Source organism: Panthera pardus, unplaced genomic scaffold (assembly GCF_024362965.1).
Source record: "Panthera pardus isolate Hobbes unplaced genomic scaffold, ASM2436296v1 HiC_scaffold_25, whole genome shotgun sequence".
Lineage (NCBI taxonomy): Eukaryota > Metazoa > Chordata > Mammalia > Carnivora > Felidae > Panthera > Panthera pardus.
Genome location: NW_026526821.1, coordinates 18,864,916 through 18,891,750, shown reverse-complemented (window position 1 = coordinate 18,891,750; position 26,835 = coordinate 18,864,916). Strand labels below are relative to the sequence as shown.

General features: G+C 58.6%; 2 protein-coding genes across 6 annotated transcripts; one reads left to right on the top strand and one right to left on the bottom strand.

Moving 5' to 3' along the window:
- Positions 1–99: 99 nt before the first annotated feature.
- Positions 100–20,508, top strand: LPIN3 (lipin 3). Of its 4 annotated transcripts, none has more exons than XR_002082465.2 (21): positions 101–280; positions 3,858–4,303; positions 5,513–5,608; positions 6,631–6,896; positions 7,103–7,186; positions 7,528–7,651; positions 7,810–8,152; positions 8,945–9,044; positions 9,183–9,334; positions 9,743–9,836; positions 9,935–10,004; positions 11,658–11,750; positions 11,826–11,869; positions 12,593–12,731; positions 13,678–13,826; positions 14,007–14,093; positions 14,578–14,730; positions 14,889–15,003; positions 15,089–15,192; positions 15,368–15,639; positions 17,021–20,508. XR_002082465.2 is itself a non-coding variant. In XM_019458484.2 (21 exons), the coding sequence occupies exons 3-21, from the start codon at positions 4,112–4,114 to the stop codon at positions 15,510–15,512; spliced, it is 2,550 nt and encodes an 849-aa protein (XP_019314029.2). In that variant the 5' UTR covers positions 101–280; positions 3,858–4,010; positions 4,104–4,111; the 3' UTR covers positions 15,513–15,784. The 4 variants fall into 4 exon arrangements, 3 of the variants coding, with proteins under 3 accessions (XP_019314030.2, XP_019314029.2, XP_019314028.2); XM_019458484.2 differs by lacking the exon at positions 17,021–20,508 and having other exon boundaries at positions 3,858–4,010; positions 4,104–4,303; positions 15,368–15,784; XM_019458483.2 differs by lacking the exon at positions 17,021–20,508 and having other exon boundaries at positions 3,858–4,010; positions 4,085–4,303; positions 15,368–15,784.
- On the bottom strand, positions 16,376–22,994 carry EMILIN3 (elastin microfibril interfacer 3). 2 transcript variants are annotated; one of them, XM_019458486.2, is made up of 4 exons: positions 22,398–22,994; positions 20,986–21,108; positions 19,604–19,827; positions 16,376–19,332 (listed from the first exon to the last, which is right to left on the bottom strand). In XM_019458486.2, the coding sequence occupies exons 1-4, from the start codon at positions 22,559–22,561 to the stop codon at positions 17,579–17,581; spliced, it is 2,265 nt and encodes a 754-aa protein (XP_019314031.2). In that variant the 5' UTR covers positions 22,562–22,994; the 3' UTR covers positions 16,376–17,578. The 2 variants fall into 2 exon arrangements, with proteins under 2 accessions (XP_019314031.2, XP_053746217.1); XM_053890242.1 differs by lacking the exon at positions 20,986–21,108.
- Positions 22,995–26,835: the final 3,841 nt, after the last annotated feature.

The window sequence follows — 26,835 nt, the reverse complement described above, 5'->3', positions numbered from 1 at the left end:
GGCGGGGCCTGAGGTCCGGCCCGCCCAGCCTCTATAGGTGAAAGGGCGCCCTTGGGCGTGGGGACTGGGCGGAGGCGGGGTCTTTTTGCGGGGTGGAGCCTGGACGGACTGGGGCCTGCAGACACTGGCCTTGGCTCGTGGAAGGGGCGGAGCCGGGATCTCACCCGGTCCTAGAGGAGACGGAAGCTCCAACTGAGTGCGGGGCCGAAGACACTTACCCTGTGCACTCGGGCAGAGACTGCGGTTCGGGGTCCCGGAGGTCCAGTGGGCAGCTCCCCAGGTAGGGCCTGACCCCGGCCTGAGAAGAAGTACCCCCCCCACCCTTGCTCTGCCCCGCCCTTCTGTCCTGCCATCTGACCCTCGTTCCTTCCTGTCCGCGGGCCTGAGTCCATCTCCAGTCTTCAGAGGGTAGCTCAGGCGTGGAGGAGCCGCTCTCACTTCGTCTGTCTCCCTGGCCCAGCCGTTGCGGGACCCCGGACATCCAGAATGTGGGATCAGGAGATAAGATGCCAAAACCTCTCAGAGGAGGCTGGCGCAGCTCCACCCCAGCCTGACTGTGTGACCTTGGGGAGATCGCCCACCCTCTCTGGTACTGAGTGTCCCGTGCCTGCAGACTGGGCGAGTCAGCTGGCGTAGCTGTGAAGGCTGTTGGGGATCCAGGGGTGCAGCTTTCTCCCTTCTAGGACTATAGGAACACTTATCCTTCTGCTTCTTCTGGTCCTGGGTGAAGAACTGTCTCCCAACCCTTCCCAAATCTGGGAGTCTAGAAAGGCCGAGAGCTCAGCCCCAGGGCAGTTTGTTTTGGCTTCCCTGTGGTGGAGTTGTGTGCTGGCCTGGGAGGCCTGTGGGTGTTCCCAGAGTGGACTCTGAAGCTTGGGCATCCTGCGAAGACTGCCCAGAGCCCACCTGCTCACTTTGCAATTGGTGGGCCACCAACATTCAGGGCCTCGAATGCTATGCAAAGAAGTCTAACCTCTCAAGGATGAGCAGGGCAGGGCATTGGAGTCTGACCTGTAGTGTGCCCTAAGGACCAGCCTGGTGACTGGGGCTGTCATGATGCCAGAAAAGATACTACTGTTGATAGGTGACACATATGGGCATTTATTGCATGCTAGTGCTTTACCTGAATTATCTCATTAATTACTCACACATCCCTTATGCCCATTTCAGAGGCTGAAACCAAAGCTCGGAGAAGTGAAGATTTGCCTAAGGTCGCAGCTAGTAAATGTCAGGGAGGGAATTAGAACCCAAACAGTCTGGCACCTTACCCACAACGTCCTGTTGCCACCCAGGATCTGGGCATCTGGTAGTAAAGCCTTGACCAAGGACAGCAGGAGGAGCAGGAGATTGGGGAATAGAATTCAGAGGGCTCGGGAGGAACGGACTCGCATAAGTCCTGAGAGGAATTCAGCTGGCCTGGGTCCCTGGGGGGAAGTGAAGTGTTTGATTATAGACATACTAGTTTGGGGTGAAGGGAGGTATAAGGGAGCTGAGCAGAGCTCTTCATATGGAGAAGACCAAGGAGGCAGAGCTGGGTCCTGGGGGAACGGAGATGCCTTCAGAGATGGGTGTAGGGCTTGGCTCACAGGAGTCCCCCCAGATACTGAGCAGACAAATGCAGGGGGCATCTGTGTGTGTGTGTGGGGGGGGGTGTGGACAGTGGGAGGAATGAATTGTTGGCTGAGAAGGGTTTGAAAAATTGAGGCCTTGTTTCATAAAGGGGAAACAGGCTAGCAAGTCACTTGCGTGAGGATACCCTGTGGCAGGATCAGAGTAGGACCCAGTGCCCCTTGGGTGCCATTTCTGCTATTAAGCTCTTTCTCCTACATCAGTGTCTCTCTACCAGGGGCAATTCTGTTCCCCAGAGGACGTGTGACAATGTTTGGAGACAATTCGGTTGTCACAACTGGAGGTGGGGTGATACTAGTATCTGTGGGTAGAGACCAGGAGTGTTGCTAAACATCCTACAATCCCCCCAAAGCAAAGAATTATTCAGCCCTTAATGGCAGTCGTGCTGAAGTTGAGAAACTCTGTGATAGGTAAGCTGGACCTATCATTATTTCTCCAGCCCAGCTCCTTTGCCCCTAGCAGGACAGATAGCTCAGGCCTGAGCCTCCACCTGGGCAGACCTTTGCCCCCACTCCTAGTCTGCCCCTCCCATGCTTGCTGCCTTATTCCTGGAAACTTCTGAAGTCCTCTCTGCTTTTCTTGGGCACAGTGGCCTAGAGCCCTGCCCATCACATGTTTGTCCTTGTCTGTCTTCCTAGACCTTTTATTCACAGAATTTGATGTGGTAGGGAGGAACCAAAGTGGGAATTTTCACCTAGCACATAGTAGGTGCTTTGCAGATAAAATATTTATTAAATTTGAGTGCCGTTTTTGGGATCAAAAATCTTCATTTTGTCCCAGGTTTTCATTTTAGCAATTCTAATTGTATCTTATGTTTGTGAAGCTCTGTGTTTCTAACAAGCACCCCACCCCCCAGGTGATGGTGACGCTGTTGGGCCATGAGCCACATTTTGAGTGGCAAGGCATTGCAGGGTTGTGCAGAGGTGGGCTGGGGCGGGGCTGCACCCCCTGCAGACAGCTGTGGCTGTGGTTTGAGGACTGTGGAGTGGAAGGAACCATGGTATGGAGTCAGGAAACCAGGACACAAAGCATTACTCCCTTCCCCCCATCTATGGGCTGTTAGCTGAATAGAGTTTGGATAAGTCACTTAACTTCTTTGAGGAGTGGTCTTGCATGGCGGGTCATCCGCCAGGGGTTCTGACGCAGGGTCTGAGAGATGGGAGTGCCCTGTGGAGGTGGGATGGCCTGGATCCTGGCAGCCAGAGGGGCACTAGGCCACTGACCTGGCCAGCAGGGAAGGGGCAATGAGCTGATGCTGGCAGGGCGGGCACCATGCCAGCTTGGCAGCAGCTCTCATTATGGCCCTGGCTCTTCTCCACGGCTGCCACAGCCTTCTGCTTCTGGCTTACCCAGCTCTGCCTGGTGTGGGAAAGCTGGAGGGACCGGTCTGGCTGGGGGAAGGAGGGGCAGCTTTGATGGGTTCAGGGACGAGCCCAAGGCCTGAATGTGGGTCTCAGGGCCTGACCAGCTAAATGAGGGTCTCAGAAATGGGGGTCAGGCTTGATACCTATGGCCTAGAGACACTGGGATCAGACTGTGGACCCGTTCCAGGGAAACTGGGAAGGAGTTTGGTATTTGAGGCCATAAACCGAGAGCTTACTCTACCCCCAGCTATAGGGGATGCCCTCCTTCAAGCCTCTGACCCCAGGAATAGAGCTGGGCAGAGCCTTAGGTACCTGCTGTACCCTACCCCTGGGAGGGATACCCCTGGGAGAATCCCTGGTTCTCCACAAGTCAGCCCTGATGGCCCAGCAAGGCCTCTTCCAACTCCTAAGACCAGGAGGCAGCAAGACAGATGAACCCATTTCCCAGATGGAAGAACAAAGACTCTCTCCTCCTTACTTCCTGGGAAGATATCAGTCTTTAGGGCTGTCACCCATTACCCAGCAGGGCCCTGGGCCTGATATATCATGAGGCTGCCTCCCCCTATTCCCACAGTTGGGCCAACCCAGTGGTTCACACTGAGGGTTCTGCAGCCAAACAGGCCTGGGTTTGAGTCCTGGCTCCTCTCCTTACTAGTTGTGAGGTCCTGGGCAAATCACTCCACCTCTGAGCCTCAGGTGGCTTGTCTGTAAACAGCAGTAATGACACCCGCTTGGCCAGCCTCGCAGGTTGTTGTGAAGTTGAAATGAGCCCTACCACTGAAGACCATGGTCATTATCATTACTCATGGCATTTCGAGACGCAAGCCTCCCCAGATCGCCTTACCTGGTGCTCTCATTTGACAGATGTGGAGATTGGCACTTGGAGAAGGAAGGCAGCTGCCCAAGGGTCTCACAAGCAGGTGGTGGGCAAGCCAGGACTAGAGCCCACACTTACAGACATACCTCCCGTCCCACAACTGTTGCCCATCTGCAAAGGCACTCCAAGGGCAACGCACTGTAAGTCTGGGGACCTGGGGGGTCAGGCTGCAGAGACTCCCTGCGGAGGGAGGTGGACCTGACCTTTGCCCCAGCACCCTCTCCCTTTGCCAGCACCAGCCATGAACTACGTGGGGCAGCTGGCAGAGACGGTGTTTGGGACAGTGAAGGAGATATACCGGGGCCTGAACCCGGCCACACTGAGTGGTGGCATCGATGTGCTGGTGGTGAAGCAGGTGGACGGCTCCTTCCGATGTTCGCCCTTCCACGTGCGGTTCGGCAAGCTGGGTGTCCTGCGGTCACGAGAGAAGGTGGTGAGTGCTGGCCGGCCAGGGGCCACTGTAGGGTGGGCTCTTAAAGCCAGGACAGCCGCTGCGGCCCCAGGAGAGGACTGAGGCCTCCCTCAGGTGGGGATCTGTCCACGGGACAAGCTTCCGTTCTTTTGGATTTTCTTTGAAAGTTTTGGGTCAGTCTGGGGATTTGGGTCCAAGAGGGTTCCCGTTTTCCTGTGGAGGTAGCACACCGGGGCAGTCCCTGGTACTGGGGGCATCACACCTGGCTCTAGCTCACTGAGAACTTACGTGGGTTTTCTTGGTAAGTCTTTTCACCCGTGCAAATGAACACACTCTGCTCTACCTGGTGCTGAAGGGGTGATTTTGGAGCATGACATAGGAGCTGATGACACTGTCGAGGGTGGCACTCAAAGGTTAGCTTCTCTCTCTTAGGAAAGCTGTGCTGTCTTCTCTGGGCCCTGGCGAACATGACAGATTTTTAGTTAGCACTGAGGTCGGGAATATGAAAAGAGGTTTGGGGGGTCCAAATCCCTTTTGCATTGGAGCCACTGGGGACTTGCCAGAATCCTAACAGAAAAGTGTAAGCTTATAGGGGACAGTAGGTAGCGAGGTGGTTAAGAGCTTGGGTTGTGGACTCAGCCTTCCTGGCTCACATTCAGCCTCCCTCGGCCACTTCCCAGTATATTACTTAACACCCCCGAGCCTCAGTTTCCTCATCTATAATGTAGGGGTAGTGATAGGAGCTACTGCACAGGGTTGCTGGAAGGTTAAATGGGAGAGGCCCGATAAAACTCTCCATTCAGCGCTTAGAAAATGGTCATTTGGACTATGGTACGTGTATGTAGTCAGCAAGTGCTCTGGCACTATCCTGGGGGTTGGGGAAACAGCAGCAGCAGCGACAGGATGGGTCATGTCTTGTTCTAATGGGGTGTGGCAGAGAGAAGAGTTAGAAACCACGGCAGACACAAGAATACTGAGACGGTTATATGTGCAACAAAGCCCAGAGAACGGGGAAATGGTGGGGGAGGGGCATGGAGAGTTCAGCACAGCCTCTCTGAGAAGGGGAACTTGAGCAGAGACCCTCAGGGTGGGGAGCAGCCAGGGTTTGGGGTGGGGTGGGGCTGAAGTTCCAGCGAGTGCAGTGCTCCATGGAGGCAGGCAGGACAGTAGACTAGAAGGTGGGGGTAAGGGACAATGGTGGGGACTGTGTGCTATCATGCCTCGTTACAGGTAGACATTGAGATCAACGGGGAGCCCGTGGACTTGCACATGAAGCTGGGAGACAGCGGGGAGGCCTTCTTTGTCCAGGAGCTGGAGAGCGATGATGTAAGCGCCTCGTGGCACCTGCACCTTCACTAGTGCCCCCTCTGGCTGGGCCCTTGGGACCGGTCACCGACCCCACCCCTGGGAATACCCCAGCAGCAAGAGCCTGATGCAGGGGGACTGGTTAGGGCTGGCACTCGAGGCATGCTGTTGGAGCCTGGGTAGAATTGGGAGGGGGGCAGCAAGGGTTGATTTCCTTCCCGGGGAAAGTTGGGGGAGGTTTCTCAGAAGAGGACACCTGAGCTGGGCCCCTGGAGGGTGGAAAGGAGGGCTTCCCAGGGAAGCTTGGAAAGGAAGGGAGTGCTGAGGAACTGGCTGGGGGGCTGGTGAGCATGAGATGCGTGGTTCTGGATCTGGTGCTGGCTCGATGCAGTTAGAACATAGAAGTGTGTGGGTGAGAGCTGAGCAGAGGCGTGTTTGCAGAAGGGGGACAGAGCCCAACACAAGCCAGCGGAGGTGTTTAAACAGTGTGAGCTTCACAAACTTCAACTGAGCCCCTACTCTATGCCGGACACTGTTCAGTGGACTCGGATGAGGGGTGATCCCTGTCTCCAAAGAAGCTTCCCAGACTAGCCTAGGAGACAGATGTATAAACAACAGATGATGGAACTACATGGTCATTATAATGAAGGGAGTTGGAACAGGGGCTGGGGGTAGTCAGGGTAAACTTCCTGGAGGAGGTGATGCCTGGCTGAGTCTTAAAGGGAAAGCAGGTGTGGTCAGAGAATGAGTAGCCAGTGTCCAGGTTTCTAGCTGGACAGTGTGGTTCATGTAGCACCTGGCCCGCCATGAACTTCTGGGGTACATGCAGCCCCTGGGATTGGGGCTGCTCTCTGTCTCTGTCAGGGAGCTCGGATGCCAGTGGTGTTTGCAAGGCCTTGCTGCTGCTGCCTCTGGCCAGCCTCCATACCTGTTTTCCTGACCCCAAATGAGCTCACTCCAGGGCCTTGGGAGTCAGGCAGGGCTCAGAATGATTGAGTGGTGAGGGTGGCCCCCCAGGCTATAGCCCCTGGTCTGCTCCACAGGAACACGTGCCTCCCCGCCTATGCACATCACCCATCCCTTGTGGGGGCCTGTCTGGGTTCCCCTCAGACTCCCAGCTGAGCACAGACAGTGAGCCTGAAGCCATCATTGAGGGGGTGGCCTCCACGGGGCGGAAGAAGAGGCGTCGCAGGAGGAAACCCAGGCGGAAGGAGGACACGGTGGCAGCCAATTCCAGTTCTGAGGAGCTGGAGACAGGCGCTGAGAGTGAACTGTCTCTACTGGAAAAGCCAAGGCCGGAGCCCCCAGGGTGTGTGGGGACCAGGGTGGCCAAGGGTGTGGGGATACCAACCAGGGTTCAGGCACCTTTTCCTTTGCTGATGCTGTGTGACCCTGGGCAAGGGCCTTGATTTCTCTGGGCTTTACCTCCCCAAACCCCTGACACCCAGGCTCCCATGCCCTTCCGTGGGTACCCTGTCCTTGTCAGTGACCATTTATTTCCTTGTGACCCCTCAGCAGTGTCGAATCCGAAGGGGAGTCCTCACCGCAAGCCAAAGACTTCTACCCCTACTCTGATGGCGAGTGGTGCCCCCAGGCCAGGTGAGAGTCCAGGAGGCCTGCAGGCAGGGACTCAAGGCCAAGGTCTTAGAGTGGCTTTCATTTACATTTTCCTAATGAATGATATAGAACACATTGAATGTGTTCATCAGCCATTTCTGAATCTCCTTTGTTAAGCCTTTATTCAAGTCTTTGCCCATTTTTTTTTTTTTACTAGACTGCCTCATTATTGTTGGTTTGTAGGAGTTTTTCATATATTTGTACATTCTGGATCCAAACATAGGCATGAATACGTATCACAAATATTTTTTTTTCCCCAGGCTGGGTGGGCAGCGGTGGGCGGTAGGCTGGCTCGAGGGTCTCTAAGTTCTTGTTTCTGGCAGCCTCTTGCCGGGTGTGCTAATGACATCCCCAAAGAGCGACTCAGAGCTGGAGCTGCGGACCCCCGAGCCCAGCCCCCTGCGAGCTGAGTCCCACATACAGTGGGCCTGGGGGAGGCTGCCCAAGGTGAGTTCCTCCGCGTCAGCCTCCTGAGCCTGCCTTTCTGCGGTCCCTGTGGGTCAGAAGTGGAGTGACTGATACCCGGGACCCTCAAGGCCTTTTGGGGTGTGGGAGGCCGGGCCTGCACTGGTTTACACCCCCCGCCCCCGTTTGTTTGATTGAAGGTGGCCAAAGCAGAATGGCCCGAGTGCTCGAAGATCGCTGATGGTGGTGTCAGGGCAGCTCCACCTCTTCAGGGAGAGCCCGGCACCCCCTCTGCTCCTGTGGCTGGTGTGGACCCTTCGGGGCCCCTAATCCTGCAGACAGGGGCTGGTGCTAACCTTCCTCCTACTGACACGGAGCCTCCTGCTCTGGTGGGTCCCCCTCTCCCCACCCCTGAGAGAAAGAAGACCGAGACTCAGAGCCGAAGGGATCCAGGCCTCCCTCCTCCCTCGAAATCATGGAGCTGGGCCGCCCTGGAGGGCCCACTTCCCACCAGGCAGCCCGAGGGGGTCTCTAGCAGGAAAGGTGAGTAATGGCTGGACCTCTCCCAGGCTTTTCCTGGCCTCATGTTACCCACTGGCTGGACTCTGGTACTTCAAGCATGTTTTGAGCAACTGCTGTGTGCCAGGCACTGTGCTTGGCACCAGCGCTCATGGGCTCACAGCCCAGCGAGGCAGATAGACAAAGCATGCGTGAACAGGAAGAGCACGTCGTGGGTGACGCAGGACAGAATCATTGGTTGGGACAGAGGCTGTTTAAATCATGTGGTTGGGGAAGGCCTCTCTGAGTGGGTGATGCGTGAGCGGAGACTCCAACAATAAAGACCCAGCCAAATAAGGATCAAGGGAAGAGAATTCTAGGCAGAGGAAAGAGCATGTGTCAAGGCCATGAAGTGGGAGGGAGGCTGTGCGGCCAGGAACGGAGGCAGCTGGTATGTCTTGAGCAAGGCGGGGGTGGGGAAGGAAGGAGCAGATGCTGGATCCTTGGCGCAGGAGCTGGGGTTTATCCTACAAGTGTGGGAAGGCACTAGGACTCACCGCCAGATCAGTAGTTGCTGGCTATCTGTGGCTCTGTAAAATTTAATTACAATTAAATCGCATTTAAAATTCCGTTTCTCCGTCACACCACATTTTCAGTGTGCTAATACAGGGATGTGGCTAGCAGTTACCGTATTGGACCCGTAGACGCGAGACATTTCTATCATCCCCAAAAGTCCTACCAGACGGCGCTGCTTCAGGGCGTTCAGAGACCAGGGGACACACATTGCTCATGCTACTAAGCACATGTCAAGTCTATAGGTGTCCCCTCTGCCCTCAGGCTCCGTGAAGAGAAGCCAGCACCTGGGCCCCAGTGACATCTATCTGGACGACTTGCCCTCTCTGGATTCTGAGAATGCAGCCCTTTACTTCCCCCAGAGGTGCCTGCGTTCTGGGTTCCAGGGTGTCTTGGGATTGGGGCCCATGAGCCCAGGGGTTGGCCAGCAAGGGCCTGGAGGGGTGGGCCCCTCCTCACAGCCTCCTTGTATTTACATCACTATTGGCTTCTTTGCCCCCAGTGACTGTGGACTGGGGCCCAGAAGGTGGAGTGAACCCAACAGCCAGAAGCCTCTGGGGGACCCCAACCCTGAACAGGAGCCAGAACCCACTTTGGACATGATAGTGCTTTCCCTCTGTGGTGGACTAGCTGACAGCCGGGACATCTCCCGGGGTATGTCTGACCATGGCCTGAACCCTTCCAAGGATTGGCACTGAGCCCAGGGGATGGGGGAGGGCAGGGAGGCCCCCAGAGTAGCAGGCAGCCATGGTGTGAGGCTAGGCTGAGGCCTTGCTGTTCTCTGCCCTGTGGAGCCCCATGAGGCCAGCGAGGGCAGGGCGTTCCCAAGACCCTGTGAAGCAAACACTTAAGGCTAAGCTGTGACTTATCCTGTGAATCCAGGATGGCAAATACCTGGGGTGGGCACAGCAGATGCAAAAACCACAGGTAGGGAGAAGCCCTGCTAAGTATCACACCCAAAATGCAGGAGACCTGATGGTAGAGTGTAGATGGTAGAACGGGGCCTGATGGTCCCGTTCAAATGTGTCAGCCTCATTCCTTACTCTCTGCCTCTGTGCCCAGAGAAATTCAACCAGCACATAGTCTCCTACGAGGACCTCGTCCAAAACCCTGGCCTCCTTGAGCACCCGAACCTGGTGGTGAAAATCAATGAGAAGTGAGTACCAAGGCTGAGACCCTGGCAGCCCTGGAGCCCCCCTGCCCACCACCACCCTGTGGCTGCTGCAGCCCTGACTCCTCCTTCTGTCTCTCCAGACATTATAACTGGGCTGTAGCTGCCCCCATGATCCTCTCCCTGCAAGCCTTCCAGAAGAACTTGCCCAAGGTAATGGTTAGGGCACCAGCGGGCCTGCTGAGGGTAGAGGGTTATGGCCAAGAAGCGGACAGTGGGCAGAGATGGGTCTGGGGCTGACCGACTACAAGACCACTCTGAGAGGGGATACCGAGTTCCCCGAAGCCTCACCTCATGACGTGTGGACAGAGCCCCACCCTTCCCTGGCTTCCTGGCATGGCTGAATCCTGGCAAGGGGACACTTTACTCCAAAAGAGCTCAGGGCAAACCAGAGGGGGATGATAACCTTCAACAGGAGGCTTTTAGATATAAGAGATGAGGCTTGGCAGACAGAGGGCCCACTCCTTACCTTGCCCTGGCAATGTCTCCAGGCTGGACTGTGGGCACTTGCTTGCTTTATTGGCATGCATTTGTTGAGCACCTACTCTGCGCGTTTTTTGAGCACGTACTGTGTGCCAGGCACAGGCCGGAGCCAGTCATGCCCTCCCAGAAAGACAGTAGTCAAAGACTCAGCCAGATGAATGTAAAATTCAACCGTGAGTATTGGGAGTGAGGCTGGGGTGCTTTGAGAGGCTAAAGTGGGAGTTTGCTGAGTGAGTGCCTCCTGGGTAGAGATCTGAAGGATGAGTAATCTGTAAGCAGACGAGGGGAGGGGAACAGCATGTGGTGATGCTCAGAGGTGGGAAGGAACCCAGTCTCTTCAGTCCCTCCCAGAACTTCCACTCTCTGACCTGCCCCTGCCTCTCCTATGCCACTGGGAGTGGTACAGGGCCCTGCCCTAATCTGGCCCATGGTTCCCAGATCAGTTAGACTTGCCCGAGAACATCACTAACCAGATGTTGACTGCAGGTGCCTCCCTTTCGTGACACTCGGCTCCACCCTTTGGCTGGCTCTGGGTCTGAGCTAGGACCAGAGCCTATGGGAAGGAGGAGGGCCACTCTCCTGCTTGGTTCTCCTCACTGTCCTCAGACAGACCCACCACCTGAGGCCTCTGGGAGACAACCCCAGTCTGTTTCCAGCTCAAGGGGGTACCCTGGCTGGCCCACCTCCAGGTCATGTCCTCCTGACTTGGGTTCACCATTCTGTTTGTAGGAAGCTGATAAGTCTCCTGGGAGGGTCTTGGCCCTGGCTCTCCTGGCCTCTCCCTGGGGCTACCTAGCACACATCTAATGAGCATCTTCCCAAGGTCATGTTCTCCCACCAGACAATCGTGGCTGGGGGCCATCCATGGGATAGAGTCACTGACCTTTGGGGTTGCCTATGTTGGTCTTGGAGGTTGAGGGGAGTACTGGCTATGGATTGTTCTTCCAGCTGTCACTTGGTGGCGTCATGCAGAGAGTACTAGATCCTGAGAAATGTCAAAGCACTGCCTTCAGCTACTCTAGTAGCAGTACTGGCCCATAGGATCTGGAGGCCAGGCCGAGCCTGGGCAAGAGCTAGGGGGTCAGGGCTGGAGTAGAGTGGGGATTGGCAGGAGTGGCCCTTGGTCTCCTGTGCTCAGGTACATGAGTCACTGTTTGGAAGCCAAGGATGGAGGTGAGGATGCTTCCACAGCCTCCAGATGTTGACAGCACCTTGCTCTAGGGTCAGCCCTAGACTCTGGGTTCATGGGGGCCCCAAGGGCAATGAAAAGTAGGTTTGGTGGTGCAGGAAAAAAAAAATGCCATGGCCTTTATCTGCCCACAGAGCACTGTGGACAAACTGGAGAAGGAGAAGATGCCCCGGAAAGGTGGACGGTGGTGGTTTTCCTGGCGACGCAGGGACTTCCCGGCCGAGGAGGTGAGTGATCATGGCCAAGGGGGTGGTCGGCACAGGGTGGAGGCGGGGTTTACTAGATGTATGTTCTTCCCACAGCGCAGTGCCCAGGCGGAGAAAAGCACAGCCAGGGAGCAGCAGGGGTGAGTTGGATCTCTTAGCTGGCACTCTGCAGCTGGAGCTGAGCCTGGGGACGATCCCTGTGGGGGCAGCGGTGGCGCCAGCAGCCCTCCGCCAGTGATGGTTGTTTGTCATTACCCAGTCGCTTCTACACCCTTTCTTTTTCTTGAGAAATAGCCCCATTTCACACATGGGAAAACTGAGGCCTAGAGCTGCACCAAAAGTTCCACAGCTGGGTACCGGTGGAGCTGGAATGGGTGCCCAGACTCCTGGCCCAGACAAGGATTACCGTCTTAAGGAAGGGTGGGAGGGGTGGGGCCTTCCCCTCTTTGCCAGGGGCCGGCTGACCTTGTCTTCTTCACAAGTGACCACAACGCCTCAGCTTGGGTATGAGTGATGACCAGGGGCGGGTCTGCTGAAGCCAAAGCAGGTGGGATTGGGAATAAACTCTAAGACGCACACCTGGGTCTTTCAGGTAAACATCTCCAAGGCTAGCTTGGCCATGCACTAAGGGCCAGGAGCCCTGACCCCTTTCTGGGCATATACTGCCGACCTGCACCCTTAATTCTGCTACCCCTCTCCAAATGGGTGGCACCTAGAAGGAGAGGTTTCTGATCCCCTGAGTGGTCTCTGGAGGGGCAGCGACAAGCCCCAGGTTCCTTGTGGCCTGGGCCAAGGGGTAAGCATCTGCTGGGAGTGCAGGGCCTTGGTGGAGGACAGAGGCCTGAGAGCCGGGCTGCCTGCAGGGCGAAGACTGATGTGCCGAGTAGTGAGGATGATGCCCCAGAGAGCCCTGTGATCCTCGAGGTCCCTTCCCTGCCACCCTCGCCTCCAGCCTACCCTCCTACCTACAGGAAGTCCCTCCGCCTCTCCTCCAGCCAGATCGTGAGTGGGCGCGCGTTGGTGTGTCCAGGTGGGGGTGGGTGGGGCTGAGATAATTAGGCTCCAAGGAATTTAAAAGCCCAGAATCCATCCTCTTGGCAGCCTCCCTAAGAGCCTCTGCTTGAATACCTTCAGGGTCAGGGGGCTCACTTCTTCATGTGCCAACCCATGTCTTTGCTGGATGCCCTCATTGGAAAAGTGTTCTCTATGTCATCTTAAAATATCTACCTGCGGTGGGTTGTGGGTCTCTCTTAGAGGCCACTCTGAAGGAATCGAAGGCTGATGACAGCCCCTCAGATTTTGGCAGTCCTTGCCCCTGAGTCCTGCCTCTGAGCTCAGTAACTGGCCCCTGAGTGTGGCTCTGTCAGGGAGGGGCCCAGGAGGGCCAACCTGGTACAGAGCAGCTACCATCTGTGTGGTACCCCTGTGTGACACCCACCTTGGGGTCAGCCAGGGCCCAATAGCCTTGGTCACCGGCTATGGCTGAGAGCTGCCCTGGGGACCAAGCACAGGGCTAGATCTCTCTTTGGGGGGATGTCACAAGTACCTGTGAGGATCCCCAGGAGGTCCCTTCTATGGAGTGGGGTATCTCCCCACCAGGAGCAATGCCAGCCTTAGGGCCGACCTGAGAAACCTGGGTGGGAGCCACGGGCCAGGCTTTATCTGTGAGCTTCATCCCAAAGGGGCAGGAAGGGAGGTTAGGGCTCCTGTGCCTGCCGGTGCAGACCCCAACCAGCACCCTCGTACCGCCTAACTGCCCAAGGTTACCCTCTGCCCGTGTGCACGTGTGTGCGTGTGGCTGTGTCTGATGAATTCAGGCAGGTTCTCTGAGCTGGGAGGAAGAGGAGCATGAGAGGCCTGTGGGGTTCACAGGGCACGGTTTGGGGTGGGGAAAGGGGACACACCAGGCTGGGGCACATCACAGCTTCCTCCCTTTGCCCGGCCCCAGCGGCGCCTGAACCTGCAAGAAGGTGCCAATGATGTGGTCTTCAGTGTGACCACCCAGTACCAGGGCACCTGCCGCTGCAGGGCCACCATCTACCTGTGGAAATGGGACGACAAGGTGGTCATCTCGGACATCGATGGGACCATTACCAAGTGAGGCCTGGTTGGCCAGGGGAGAGAGGGAGGGCCTGGGACTGGCCTCCTCTGTGCCGGGGGAAGGGGGACATCAAGAAAGGCCCTCTACCTGCAGTGCACCATCCTGGGCACTGGGGGCTGTGGCACACGAGGGCTACATGGGGCTGCCTTGGAGTGACCCTTCTTCTGTGGCTCTAGGTCGGACGCTCTGGGTCACATTCTGCCCCAGCTAGGCAAAGACTGGACACACCAGGGCATCACCAGTCTCTACCACAAAATCCACCTGTGAGTGCCCTGGGCTGGGGAAGGGCCCTAGGGAGGGAATGACAGGATGTCTTAGGCCACTATGGCCTTTGCCCCAGGAAGCCAGGCTTGGGGACCAGGAGGGCCCATGAGGGAATAAGCCCCAGGCATGTCCCTGGAGCACAGCAACCTACTGGCTGGCCTCCCATTCTCCTGTGAAAGACCGGTCTCCTGGCGTCTGAGTCTAACTGCTGGTCTTTGTGCTGTAGAGAAGCCTACAGACTTGCTCAAACCTTTGTTCATCCCACTCCACCTGGGCCTCAGGATGCTGTCCGTGCCCCTCCTATGTGGGACAGCAGCTGAGGCCACCTCTGTCAGCCGTTCTTCCTAAGTCCCCTCCCTACAAAGGCCTTTGGGTCTGAAGGCCAGAGCCCCAGGGTTGAGCTGAGCTGGCCAAAGCCAAGAGGGTGGGGCAGGGAATGGCTGGTCTCTGACGACTCTGTGCCTCTCCTGTCCCCCACCCCAGAAATGGGTACAAGTTCCTGTACTGCTCGGCACGGGCTATCGGCATGGCGGGCCTCACCAAGGGCTACCTGCAGTGGGTGAGCGAGCGGGGCTGCGGCCTCCCTGAGGGCCCCCTTCTGCTGTCTCCCAGCAGCCTCTTCTCCGCCCTCCACAGGTAACCACCCTATAGGACACAAGCCCACAGGCTCTTGTCGGCGGGGGGGGCAGTCTCGGGTGTCGGTTGAGTCAGACCTCGCGGCACCTGACCCTGCCATCCTCCGATTGCTGCCCTGCCTTGGCTCCCCTTCCTGCTCATGGCCCTGGCTGCCCCAGGGAGGTGATTGAGAAGAAACCAGAGGTGTTCAAAATCGCCTGCCTGAGTGATATCCAGCAGCTGTTCCTGCCCCACGGACAGCCCTTCTATGCTGCCTTTGGGAACAGGCCCAACGTGAGTGTGTCATCTCCCCAGGAGCATGGCCACCTTCTCCCTATCTTATCTCCCAGCCCACAGGCCCCTCCTTTGTCCCCCACAGGATGTCATCGCCTACCGGCAGGTGGGCCTACCTACATCTCGAATCTTCACAGTCAACCCCCGGGGAGAGCTCATCCAGGAGCTCATGAAGAACCACAAATCCACGTGAGGCCAAACCCTGCCATGCACCCCCATGCCGCAAGTCCCCATTCCCTAGCTTCTCCCTGGGCCCCGGTTCCACCCAGGGCTCCCAGGCAGGATGCAGTGTTTGCCCGACATGATGGGGGCTGGGGCCTGGTGGCAGCTCAGGCTCTCGGCACTGACCCTGCTCTGCCCACAGGTACGAACGGCTCGGCGAGGTGGTCGAGCTCCTCTTCCCGCCCGTGGCCCGTGGCCCCAGCACAGACCTGGCCCACCCTGAATACAGCAACTTCTGCTACTGGCGGAAGCCCCTGGTTGCTGTGGACTTTGATGCCCTGGCCTGACCCTGCCCCGGCTACCCCCTCCTCCCTGGCCAGGTGTTCCAGGGAATGGGTGTCCCAGGGATCGGGACACTGGAAGCTGGGTACCACGGGGCCAGTCCACTGAACGGGAGGAGGGGGCTGAAGGCTGGTTAGTAGCCACAGAGACCCCCCCCCCCCATCCTGTCTCCTGCCTTTGCCAGCTGAGCTGCAGGAGGTGGGGGGCAGCTGCTCCAGGCCTCAGCACAGCCCTGGCCTGTAGCAATGAAATGACTGTCACCCGGGCCCTCACAGGATTCTCCATGCCCTTGACATCTCTGTCCCTGTCACCCTGGTATGTTGTCCCAACTCCTGATAGGACAGGGAGAAGAGGGAGGTCCCAGGAGGCTTGAGACCTGTAGGCACGGAAATGGCTGGCGGCAGCAGTGGGGAGGGGTTGAGTACCGTCTGCACAGCATTGATCATACCCTCTGAAGCCCGATTCCTCCATAACCCCGGCCCCTTCCCACAGCTCTTGAGCCAGACCTCCCCACTCTCCCTGGCACGCCGATATCTCAGCACACCCCAAGCCAGGATGCTCAGACATCAAGGAACGAGGATTCCCAGGCAGTTCGAGGGCTGAGGGAGTGTGACTCCCACTTGGCCTGGCCCGTACCCAGCTGCTGCCCTTGTTCCCCTGAGTACCTCCCCTAAGGACACAGCCCCCAAACCTGCCAGGGCCAATGGCAGTGACCTGCCAACCCTCCCTAGACTTTGCTGGTCAACTCAGTGCCCACAGAGCTGCCGAGCAAGCTTGTACGGGGATGAGGAACTTTAGGAAGTGGGGCTGGCTCCCCAGCAGTGCAGCCTTCCAGCCTGCTGTCCTTGGGGAAGAAAATACCTTTAGATGGGTTAAAAGCTTTAATCCAGGCCTGTCCCCCCCCCCCCCCAACAGCACCACAGTGGAAGGAAGAAACCAGAAGGCAGGGCTATAGGGACCTGCAACACAGCACAGAAAGCCCTGGGCTGCTGTGGGGGAACTGAGGCCAGGAACCTCAGCAGAGATGGGCATCAGGGTCTCTGGGAACTCTGCAGGCTGGATGAACACTGTGTTTTCAGGTTGTCCCGTGATGGTGTCCTACCTGAATTTCTCACCACTTAGTGAACATCCAGGAGAGGCTGGGGTTTCGCCGGGATGCTGGAAACAGGGCTTGGAGGCCTTCCTCTCCTGTGGCCTCCTGTTCAGAGTCTGGCCTCATTCAGGCCATGACATATATGAGGGCTATTCTCTGAAGAGAGGCTCTAACCTGGGCGGGTGGGGGGTGGGCAGGTTATTCTCCCATATGGAAAGGAGGGGAGGGTGTGGGGACCAGAGGCCCTGAAGCATTTTTGGGAAAGAAAAGGAAAAGGATAAATTGGGGTGGGGTCTCTAAACAGAGCCTGGACCCTGTCCTTTTTCTCAGGGAATCTACAGCTGCCTAAGCCCTCACCTGAGGGGAGGGTCAAAAGAAATAAAGAGAACTGAGTCTTTGTGTTTCTGTTCTGCTCCGAAGGACCAGGGCCGATGGAAACCTCTGGTCCTTGGTTTCAGAAACCGTATCCACGAAGCTGCCGGGTATGAGGACAGTGCCAGTGGGCACCATCTTCCTGCAGAAACTGAGCCCAGACAGCAAGGGAGAAAAGCCAAGGGGACAAGGGAACCAGAAGCCCCCACAGGCTGGGGGCTATGGCCTGGGGACAAAGGGAGATGTGGACAGGTCACTGTCTGTGACCAGACCTGCGGGTCTTTGTACAGGTGCTGACCCTGGTGTGTCTGAAGAGGGACAATTTGCAGACTGGATTGTGAGGTCAATTAGGTCCACCCTGGCCTTCAGGCATGATGTCCTTGCCTTGACCACGATGTTGAATTGTCCAGTTGGTACAGCACTGAGTGTGGATTTTGGTGGCTGGGACAGTCATATGGAGCTGGACCAAGGCTATTCCTTCTGTGGCCTCTGAAGTGGCATCCATGCTGGCCAGGGGGGGCTGGGAGGCACTGCTGGGCAAGGCTGGGCTCTGGAGGGACATCCCCAGGGTCAGCGGGGTCCAGGGGCGGGTCCTGTCTGGCCTGCCTAGTCAGCTTGCCGGGGCCGCGCCTGCTCGGCCAGCTGGGCCCGGCAGTACAGGAGGTCATCCCGGAGGCGGGCGATGTCCTGCGCATGCTGAGCCAGTGTGCGATTCAGCTGGTCCACGTAGCCCCACAGGCCCTCCCTGTGGGCAGCCAGTAGGCCCAGCCTCCCGCAGGCACCTTCCACCTGCGCCACCCTCTGGTCGAAGCGGCCCAGCACGTGCCGCAGGTCCTGGGCTGTGTGCTGGCAGCGGCTCAGCCCGCCCGCCACATCGGCCACGCCGGCCTTGAGTCGCTCCAGCTCCCCCCGCAGGCTCAGGACCTGCCTGTGGCCGGCCTGAAGCCGAGAGCCCTGGCTGCTGACCTGTTCCTGGATGGCGTGCACCTCAGCCTCCACCTTGCGCTCTCGCTCGTCCAGGGAGGAGTTGGCCTCCAGGAAGGCATCGGAGTACCGGCTGACGGAGTCGCTGAGGCCCGTGAGCGACTTGCTCACAGAGTTCAGATTGACCTTGAGCAGGGTGATCTCGCCTTGGAGTGAGCTGCCCGTTGCTTCTGCCAGCTGCTCCTGGACCTCGGCCACGGTGCCGTTGAGCTGCCGGAGCAGGGCTGCGTGGCTGGCCACCTGGTGTAGGAGGGCCTCGCTCCGGCTCTGCCAGGCCTTCACCTCTGCCGCGAGGGTGTCCAGGATGGCCGAGGTGGTGCTGGGAGTGCACGAGGACTCCAGTGAAACCAGCCGCTGTTCCAGCACTGCCAGCTCCGTCTGCACCCGGGGCCGGGCCGACCTGCCCGGTGGGTCGCTGTCATGGCTCAGCTCCCCAGCCAGCGTCACCAGGCGCTCCTCTAGGCTCTGCACTCGCTCTTCCAGCAGGGTCCTGAAGCTGCCCACGTCCCATCCCCCCTCCTCCCCCCCCAGGCAGCAGCCTCTCGCTCCGCCTTCCGTCCCATTGAGGGTCTCCAGGCCCTCCAGCAGCCGGTCCGCACCCCCCTCGAGCATGGCAGCAGAGAGCCGCTCCAGCTCATCCCTGGTGAGGGGGCCATGGCCCCTCTGGGCCTCAGTGACAGCCTGTAGGTTCCTCTCGAGGTTGTCCACACGGGCACTGATCAAAGCCAGCCGGCCGCAGCAGCCGCCCCCTCCGGCCATGCTCAGCCCCTGCAGCCTCGACCCGAGCTGTGACAGTTCCCGGCGCAGGGCCAGCTCCCGGCCATCCAGGCTCTGGTGCAGCCGCTGGCTGGCTGCCTGACCCTCCTCACACTGCTGCCGCACCTCCTGCACCCGCAGGTCGCAGGAACTCTGGACACCTTGCAGCTTCTGCTCGAAGCCATCCAGTAGGCTCCCCCAGAGTCGGTGCAGCCGTCGGTCCACGTACTCGTCCAGAAGCGTCAGGGAGGTGAGTGGAGACGGAGGGGCCTCCCGCAGCCGCTGTAGGTGAGCCTCGTGACCCAGGGCCAGCCCATGCACCTCGTCCAGCAGCTGCACCTTGGTCCGGAGCGTGTTGCTCACCTCCGTCACCTTGCTCAAGATCTCATCCAGGGGGGGTGTGAGTGGCCCTCCAGCTCTGTCTCTGGGCTTCACAAACCCCTCAGAGACGATCCCGAAGCCCACAGGGGTGGCAGGAGCCCTGGGACCACTTGTCATCCTGTTGGGGTCTTCATGGCTGGCCACCAGGCCACTGAGGGTACCATATGCTTGTGCCAGGCGCTGGACATCACCCTCCAGTCGTTCTAGCCGCTCACCAAACAGCCCTGGACCTTTTCTTCCTGGAAGAGAGAACCCCAGGGGCATCGCTGGCCTGCCTCCCTCAGCTTGTCCTGTGGCCAGGCCACCTGAGAGATTTTCTGTTCTAAGCGCACCTTCCCACTGGGCATAGCTCTCTCAGCTTTGGGAGGGGCTCTGGGAGCTCTCCCTCAAGCCCAGCATGAGATGCACCCTCCCCAGCCCTGCCAGAGCTCAGCCTACCTGGCTCAATCCCCTCCCCACCGCTCCAAAAAAACCTGATCACCTGGTAGGGTCTCCTCCAGGCAGACTCACCATAGGGGCTGGGGACCGCTCTGCTAGAAGAAGGGGGCTGGGGCCCTGGGCCCAGCTGCCCCGAGGGAATCTGGGGCTGAGGCTCTGGCTGGGCTGGGGAGGCCCCATGGTCGGTGAGGTGCTCGGGGCAGCCTTCTCCAGTGAGGCCAGGGCAGCACCGCCAGGTGAGGTCCGTCACTGTCTTGTAGCCGACCTTGTATCTGGGTCTGAGCACTGTGCGGTACCTGGGCCAGACAGGGGGAGAGGGCGCTGCCCTGTACCTGTGGGCTGAGGCTCCTGCCTCCTGGCATAAGATCTAATTATCTCCCCACCTCTACACCACCATCAAAGCCTCCCTTTTCTGTGTATTCGGTGACAGGGCAGTTGGGGTGGAGGCGGGCCTTTCAGGGCTTCAGAGAAGGGTTAAGGAGCAGGTGCAGGTGAAGTCCCATCCCATCCTGTTTGCTTGGGGAGAACACTAGCAGGGACTTAGCCCCAGTGTCCCCAAGACCATTTTGGATCCCCTTGAGCTCATGCTGCCATGAGAGATTCCACTCTGGCTTTGGCGATACCTGGAAGAATTCTGGCACAATCTCAGCCCCTCCCCCGTGGGGTGGGGTGGGATGGGTATTGCCCTGGAGCCGGGGTGCACAGCCCTTCCCAGTGTGCAGGGGCAGCTCTCGGCTCCCATCTGTCCCCTCAGTTCTGTCTGCTCCTCTGTAGCCTGTTCTGGGAACTCAGCTCTGGCCACCCAGGCTGGTGGATGGCACCTTGGATTCTGAGCACAGAAGGGAAGGCCCAGGGGTGCAGGGCAGGGCTCGCCAGGGCCCCTCCCTCGCCTGCTCAGCCACGTGCCTGTCTACCCACTGACACACTGGAGCAAGTGGGTTTGTTTTCAGACATGCACTTAAACCTCTCCAAGTATAGACCTGTGCATCACACCTGTGCACCGTCCTACATATGCTCACACAACCCCGCCTGTCCGGCCCAGGCCCTGGCAACCTGGCCTCCATCCCCTCACCCTTGGCCTTCCTTTTCTACAGTCACCACGGCCCTTCCTGGGTCTTCCTGGGGCCGCTTTGGCATCAACCATTGTCAGTGTGAGCCTCTGCCTTTTCTGTTCACCTCCAACTCTCTTTGTCTCTGCGGCTTCTTCCTTGCCTAGTTCTGTGTCTCTTTTAGGAATCCTCCCTTGGTCCCTCTGTGGGCCCTAACCTGACCCTGCCTATGTCTCCTCCCCGCCCCCCGTCCCCTAGCCAGCCCGTGTGGGAGCTGGGGTAATGGGCTCTTTGCAGTCCAAGGAGGTACAGCCCCTTGTGGAGCTGGCTGCTGCTCTTGGGGGGAAGGCAGGCCTGGGGCTTGTGCCCAGCAGTCCTGAGTGGGTGGCACGGGGGTGCACTCACATGACTGTCCCGGGGCACTTGGGCCCCCATCCACACTGCCGGTACTCAGCCTTCACATAGCTGTCTGCTCCCTCCTGTAGGATACAGGTCACGTTCCTGTGCACCACGTAGGCGCAGAGGGCCCTGTAAGGGAACAGCATCCTTGCAATATCTGGCCTGAGCCAGGCGCACTGAGGCTCCTAGACCCCCCTCCCTATCTGTAGGTCTCCCCAGGGGACTAGATTCCCATCTCTCTTCTGTCTCTGTTCTTTGTTCCTGGAGGCCAGGGCCCTGGCCTGGGGTCTGGACCCACTGCTGGTCAGTCAGATCCCAGACTTCCCAGTGGGTTGGTCACTGGGGTAAGCACTGTAGTGAACCAGGGGCTGCCTTTCCTGTGGTCTGGCCTCTGCCCTCCTTACCTGGATTCCCCAACAAGAGCCTTGCTGTATTCTCACCCTCCTCCAACTCCTTCACTGGCTCTCAACTCCTTATCTTGGCATTCCATCCTTCTGAGATCTCAACTTAGTGCCTCTGTGCCTTTGAGACCACACTTCTCCTCCTTCCTTCCCTGACTCCTGGGGAAATACATGCCACCTCGTAATTTCTAGCCCCTGCCTTTGCTCCGGGTTTCTCAGTCTCTGATCACTTCTGGTACTGCCTCCTCCAGGAAGCCGGCTCTGATGTGCCAGGCCCACTGAGCTATGGGCTGAGCACTCTCCTACAATACAATTCAGCCAGCATCCCAGGTAGAGCCCCTAACTCACCTGACTGGGGCCAGTTCCCAAGCCACTGGCTACTGAAGACCAGAAGCTGAGGCAGGGGTGAGGCAGGAGCCAGCCTCACAGGTTACAAGGGGTGGGGAGTGGCTGCCTGGCTAAGCCAACCACCCGTGCACTGCTATTGGCCTCTGGAGCCACAACACAGGCCCGGGACCCACGCGCCCCCATCAGTTCTGTGGTCAAACACACTGGGGGTTCCCAAGGGGTGCCCGGGGTCAGGCTAACCGCCGGAGGGGGCGGGCTGCAGGGCGCTGGGCTCCATCTCCCACCTGGCGGGGCAGGGGAGAGAAGGGGGGCGCGGCGCGGGTGGGGGCGTGGGGGATTCCCGCGTATGCCTCGCGCCCACCGTCCTCCCTCCGCTCCCTCCACCTGGTCCGCTTGCGCCGGGAGTTTGCACACAGCGCAGCTGGAAAATGTTACTTCGCTGGAAAGGTTTCCGCGGGCACTGCCAGGTCCCAGCCGCCGCGCCAGGCCCCCTCGGCTTATTTTTCTTCGCCAGCCCCGCAGCCTCCCGGAGCGTGGGGGCGCCCGCCGGGGCAGGGGCTCGGCCTCGGCAGCCCGGAGCCCCCCTCTCCCGCGCGCGGTCCGGGCAGGTGGGAGCGCCGCCGGGGCCCCATCCCTCCCGCTTCCCGCCCGGCCGCGGCCCGCGCTTACTTGTGCGGCCCCGGGCGCAGCCGCGGGCGCCATCCCGTCGTGTAGAGGCTGTAGCGGGGGGCACCGGGCGGCGCGGGCCGCGCGAGGAGCGGGGTGCCCTTGGCCTGCGCCCCCGAGAGCAGCGCCGCGACGGCGCACAGCCACACCGGCAGGCGGCGGCCCATCGCGGCCCGCGGCTCTCCACCTGGCCCCGCGCGGGGCCCCCGCCCGGCGTCCGCCCGCCGCCCCGCCGCTCGCCCGCCCGCCCGGCTCCCGCCGCCGCCGCCCGCGGCCCCCGGAGCTCGCTGGCCCGGCCGCCTGGCGCTGCGCAGCGGCTGCGTCCCGCCGAGTGGCCGGCGCTGCTCGCGGCTGGGGCCGCGGAGGGGAGGCGGGAGGCGGGCTCTGCGCAGATTAGCATAAACTTGGGGCCGCGTCGCTCGCCTCCGCCGGCCCCCTCTCCGCCGCCAGCCCCCCGCCCTGGCTCCGAGCTGACGCCCGAGGGGCCGCCTGCAAGCGAGAGGTTAAGAAGGGAGCAGCCCCGGGGTGGCAGGGGCGCGGGCAGTCGCGCCCTGGGGAGGCCCCCGAACGCACCCGTCCACCACCGTCGCCCGCGTGCAAGACAGGGAAGCAGAGCCGGACCCCTGGGGCCCGCCCTGGCGCGGGCCGCCCCCTCCCTCCAGGAACGGCGCCCACCGGCGGGGCACACGGGTCTTAAAAACCCTTGCGTGCCTCAGCTCTGGAGCGGAGATGACCCTGTCTGGGGGCGCACCAGCAACATCTCCGCAGCCACCTCCTTGGAATAGGTTCCAGAAGGTCCCTGTTGGCTAGCTGCGCCTACTCTGCACCGTCTCCGTCTCCAGGTGGCCAGGACAACTGATAGCTGTGCTGCCCCTACCTGGGGCATCTTAACCTCTCCCTGCAGCCCAGTGGGTGACTAGGTCGTTCCTGTGGTTCCCTGGTGGGGTCCGTGCTTCCTCTGTCTTAGGTATGGGGTGCAAGGAGACCCAAACACCCCTCGCCTCTCCAGTCCAGCAGTGGATGCTCTGCTTCTCTTTGTGCAACTAAAGCTCTTAACCAGCTGGACCCCGGCACTGGTTTACTATTCGCAACTGGTCAAAGAAAACCTTTGGGTCCTTCTCGCTGCTGTTAAGGCCTGCTCCACCTTATTCCCCTTGTGAAATGGTCCCTTGGAACTCAAGAACTGGCCTTTACTGTCATTCTCATTCACCATCATCTCGATGGCCTTCTAACCTGCAAAGAGCTTCTTGAATCCTGCTTCTGTCATCCAGCAGGGTGGCATTTCTTCCTGCCTGTCTCATCCACACAGGTGACTGCAGCCTTCTGTCTTTACCCAAGTAGCTGATAGGTGTGTGGCAGGCATAGAACTCTGAGGCATCCCGGGAGAGACCTTCCTGCAACCTGAGATGTGAATCCACACCCTTTGATTAAAGCGATGATACGAGGGTGCAAAATGGGGACAGCTCTGAGAGTCACATGTATGCCCTCTGCCCATTCCCAGCCATAGTATGTGGGTCCCTGGTGGGGGAAGCAGATACCTGACCGAAATGGGCCAACTGTCCCCTCTCCTAGGCTTTGGTACACAGGTGCAGGGGGATCCAGCCTTCAGGCGGGAGTTTCCTGGTCTCTGATTCCTAGGGCTGCCATAACAAATTGCCACAAACTTGGTGGCTTGAAACAACAGAAATTTACTCCCCCACAATCCTGAAGGCTAGAAGTGTGAAATCAGGTGTAGCAAGGCCACAGTCCCTCCAGACTCTAGGGAGGAATTCTCTGCCTCTTCCAGCCTCACTGGCTCCAGGCACTCCTGGGCTTGGAGCTGTATCACTCACTGCATCATCCGCTGTCTTCATGTGTTCTTCTCCCATGTGTCTCTACAGGGCCTTTTTCTCTGTGTCTCTGTGTCCTCTCCTCTTCTTATAAGGACACTGGTCATTGAATTTAGGGCCCAGTCTAATGCAGTATGACCTCATCTTAACTAATTACATCTGCAAAGACCCTGTCTCCAAGCAAGGCCGCATTCTAAGGTTCAAGGTAGACAAGAATTTGGGGCAATGCTATTCAGTGCACTCCAGGGCCCCTGAGGGGTGGTGAAAGGACAGCCCGTGGCATGCTGTGGCCATAGCTGTGTGGGACTTACAGGGAAGCTAAGGAAGAGAGTTTGCCAGAAGAGAGGTTGATGGGGCCCCTGGGTAGCTCTGTTGGTTGGGTGTCCAACTTTGGCTCAGGTCATGATCGCAGGGTTCGTGAGTTCAAGCCTTGCATTGGGCTCTGTGCGGACAGCTCAGAGCCTGGAGCCTGCTTCCGATTCTGTGTCTTCCTCGCTCTCTGCCCCTCCCCCGCTCACACTGTTTCTCTCCCTCTCTCAAAAATAAATAAATATTTTAAAAATTAAAAACAAATGAAGAAAGTTGGTCGAGTCTATGGTGCTCACCCAGGGAGAGGTGTGGGAGGAGCCATTTGGTAACTGGCTTTCCCTGTCTGCTTCCCATAACCCACCTCACTTGAGCTAGCTTGAATGGGTTTCTGATCCCTGCAAATGATGCCTAAGACAGCCTTTTATCCTCTGACCCAAATCCACCAAACGTGCTATTATATTCTCTTTAACAGAGATGTCCATCTGCTGGGGGCAAGTTACACGGTATCCATAACATGCTCTTGATCTTGCAAGCACTGAATTTCCACTTCTCAGAAAGTGAGAGACATCTGGGTGGGACATGAACAGAGCTGGGCTCCTGAGTGGGTTCTGATGCCTGGCAGCACAGCCCTGGTGGCTCTGGAAGAACTCCCCCACCCCCACCCCTGCATGCTACAGAAGTTGTGATCCTTTACTAAGGGGCCCCAGCCCTGCCTCTCACTCCCTTCCCAGCCCAGATGTGGGGCCCACAACTCAGAGGGAGGAGGCTGGACCCTGTCTGAACTTGGAAAAGGCCACATAACAAGGGGCTGAAAGAACAGTTGGACCCCACTTCCCCTTTTCCCAGGTGGCTGACATCAAACACCCTCTTTAACTGGAACAATTCGGGAGCCAGCCCTGGGGCCCCATCCTGGGGTGGAGAGGAGGACGTCGGCAGAGGAGATAGATGCTCAGGTTCTTGGTGGGATCCGGCCAGAGTCTGGGTCTCCCCCACAGATGATGAGGACACTTTACATCTGCCAGACAGGAAATTGAGGGAAGCCAGAGGCAGGGGAGGGAGGCAGTCGTGTCCTCCCCCCACTCAGCCTGGAGTCTCTACACCTGGATCGAGGTAGGCTAAGGGGCCACAGACAGGATCACGATTTCTGTTCACAGGGGCATGCACGCCCATACCCAGACACATTCTGTCTCTGTCTCTGTCTCTCTCTCACACACACACCCCACTTCCATATACACACACACCCAGAAAGAAGCATACGTTCCCAACCTTTACTAGCCCTTGGTGACAGATGTGCCACCTATCCCTTCAGGAAGAATGGAGGATGCCATCAGGAAGACAAGATAACCCTGGGCAGGGAGAAGTGTAGCCTTGCATTTCGGGTCCATCAGGGAGTGGCGCAGTGGGGGAACAGGAGTGGGGGCCCCTGCCAGACACTGCCACTTTCCCCACCTCCTCTGTGGGCTTCCTGGGGCAGAGGGAAAGAACTGGTCTCTGGGGGCAGAGAGGATGAGAGAATGGATCCCTGGAAGCTGCAGAGAGGCAGGCTTGCCTGGTGGTAAGTTAATGAGGGACTCTGGTGTTTGGCAACCCACCCACCTTCCCTACCTCCATGCATTTCTCAGAACCCAAGGAGTTGCATCCCCCCTCTCCAGGCTTCTTCCACCTTACCCAGGAGGTTCCCCCAGCTTTATAGAGGCCTTCCATGTGAGATCATTGAGAGCTTCACCAAGTTTGATGGAATGTAGTTCCCTGAAAAGAGAAGGAATGGAAAGCACTGGAATGACCAGCTCTCTGGCATAAGCCCTTCTCGATACAGATGAGCCCCCTGCGACCAAGGGAAGCATATCCCCCACCCCCCAGGCAACCAGTGATGACACCAGCCTTAGGATACGGGCTGAATGCACAGGCGCTCTGTCCCTGCCCACCACCCTGCCCCATCTCCTTTCTCCTGAGTGCACAGCTCGGCCTCCCTAAAAGGGGCCACCTTTGGAAGTTCTGTGTAGCAAGGCTCTTTCCCTGGGGCTCACTCTCTCCCCAACATAAACATCAGCATGCTCAAAGCCCAGTGAGCATTTTGATTACACCCACACCATCAAAACCAGTTACTGTCAAGTCCACATGCATTTCTGGGGCAGGGGTTTGGAGTGACCCCTTCCAGCTAGGGCAGAAGCAGGGCTTCTCCAGGCCCCCCCCCAGGGTGGGTAGATGTGCATACGCAAGGTGAGGGCCTGGGAGAGACTCCAGAAATCATGGAAACTGGACTCTATAAAGCCCGGGTGGACTTCTATTGAGTGAGAGTTCCT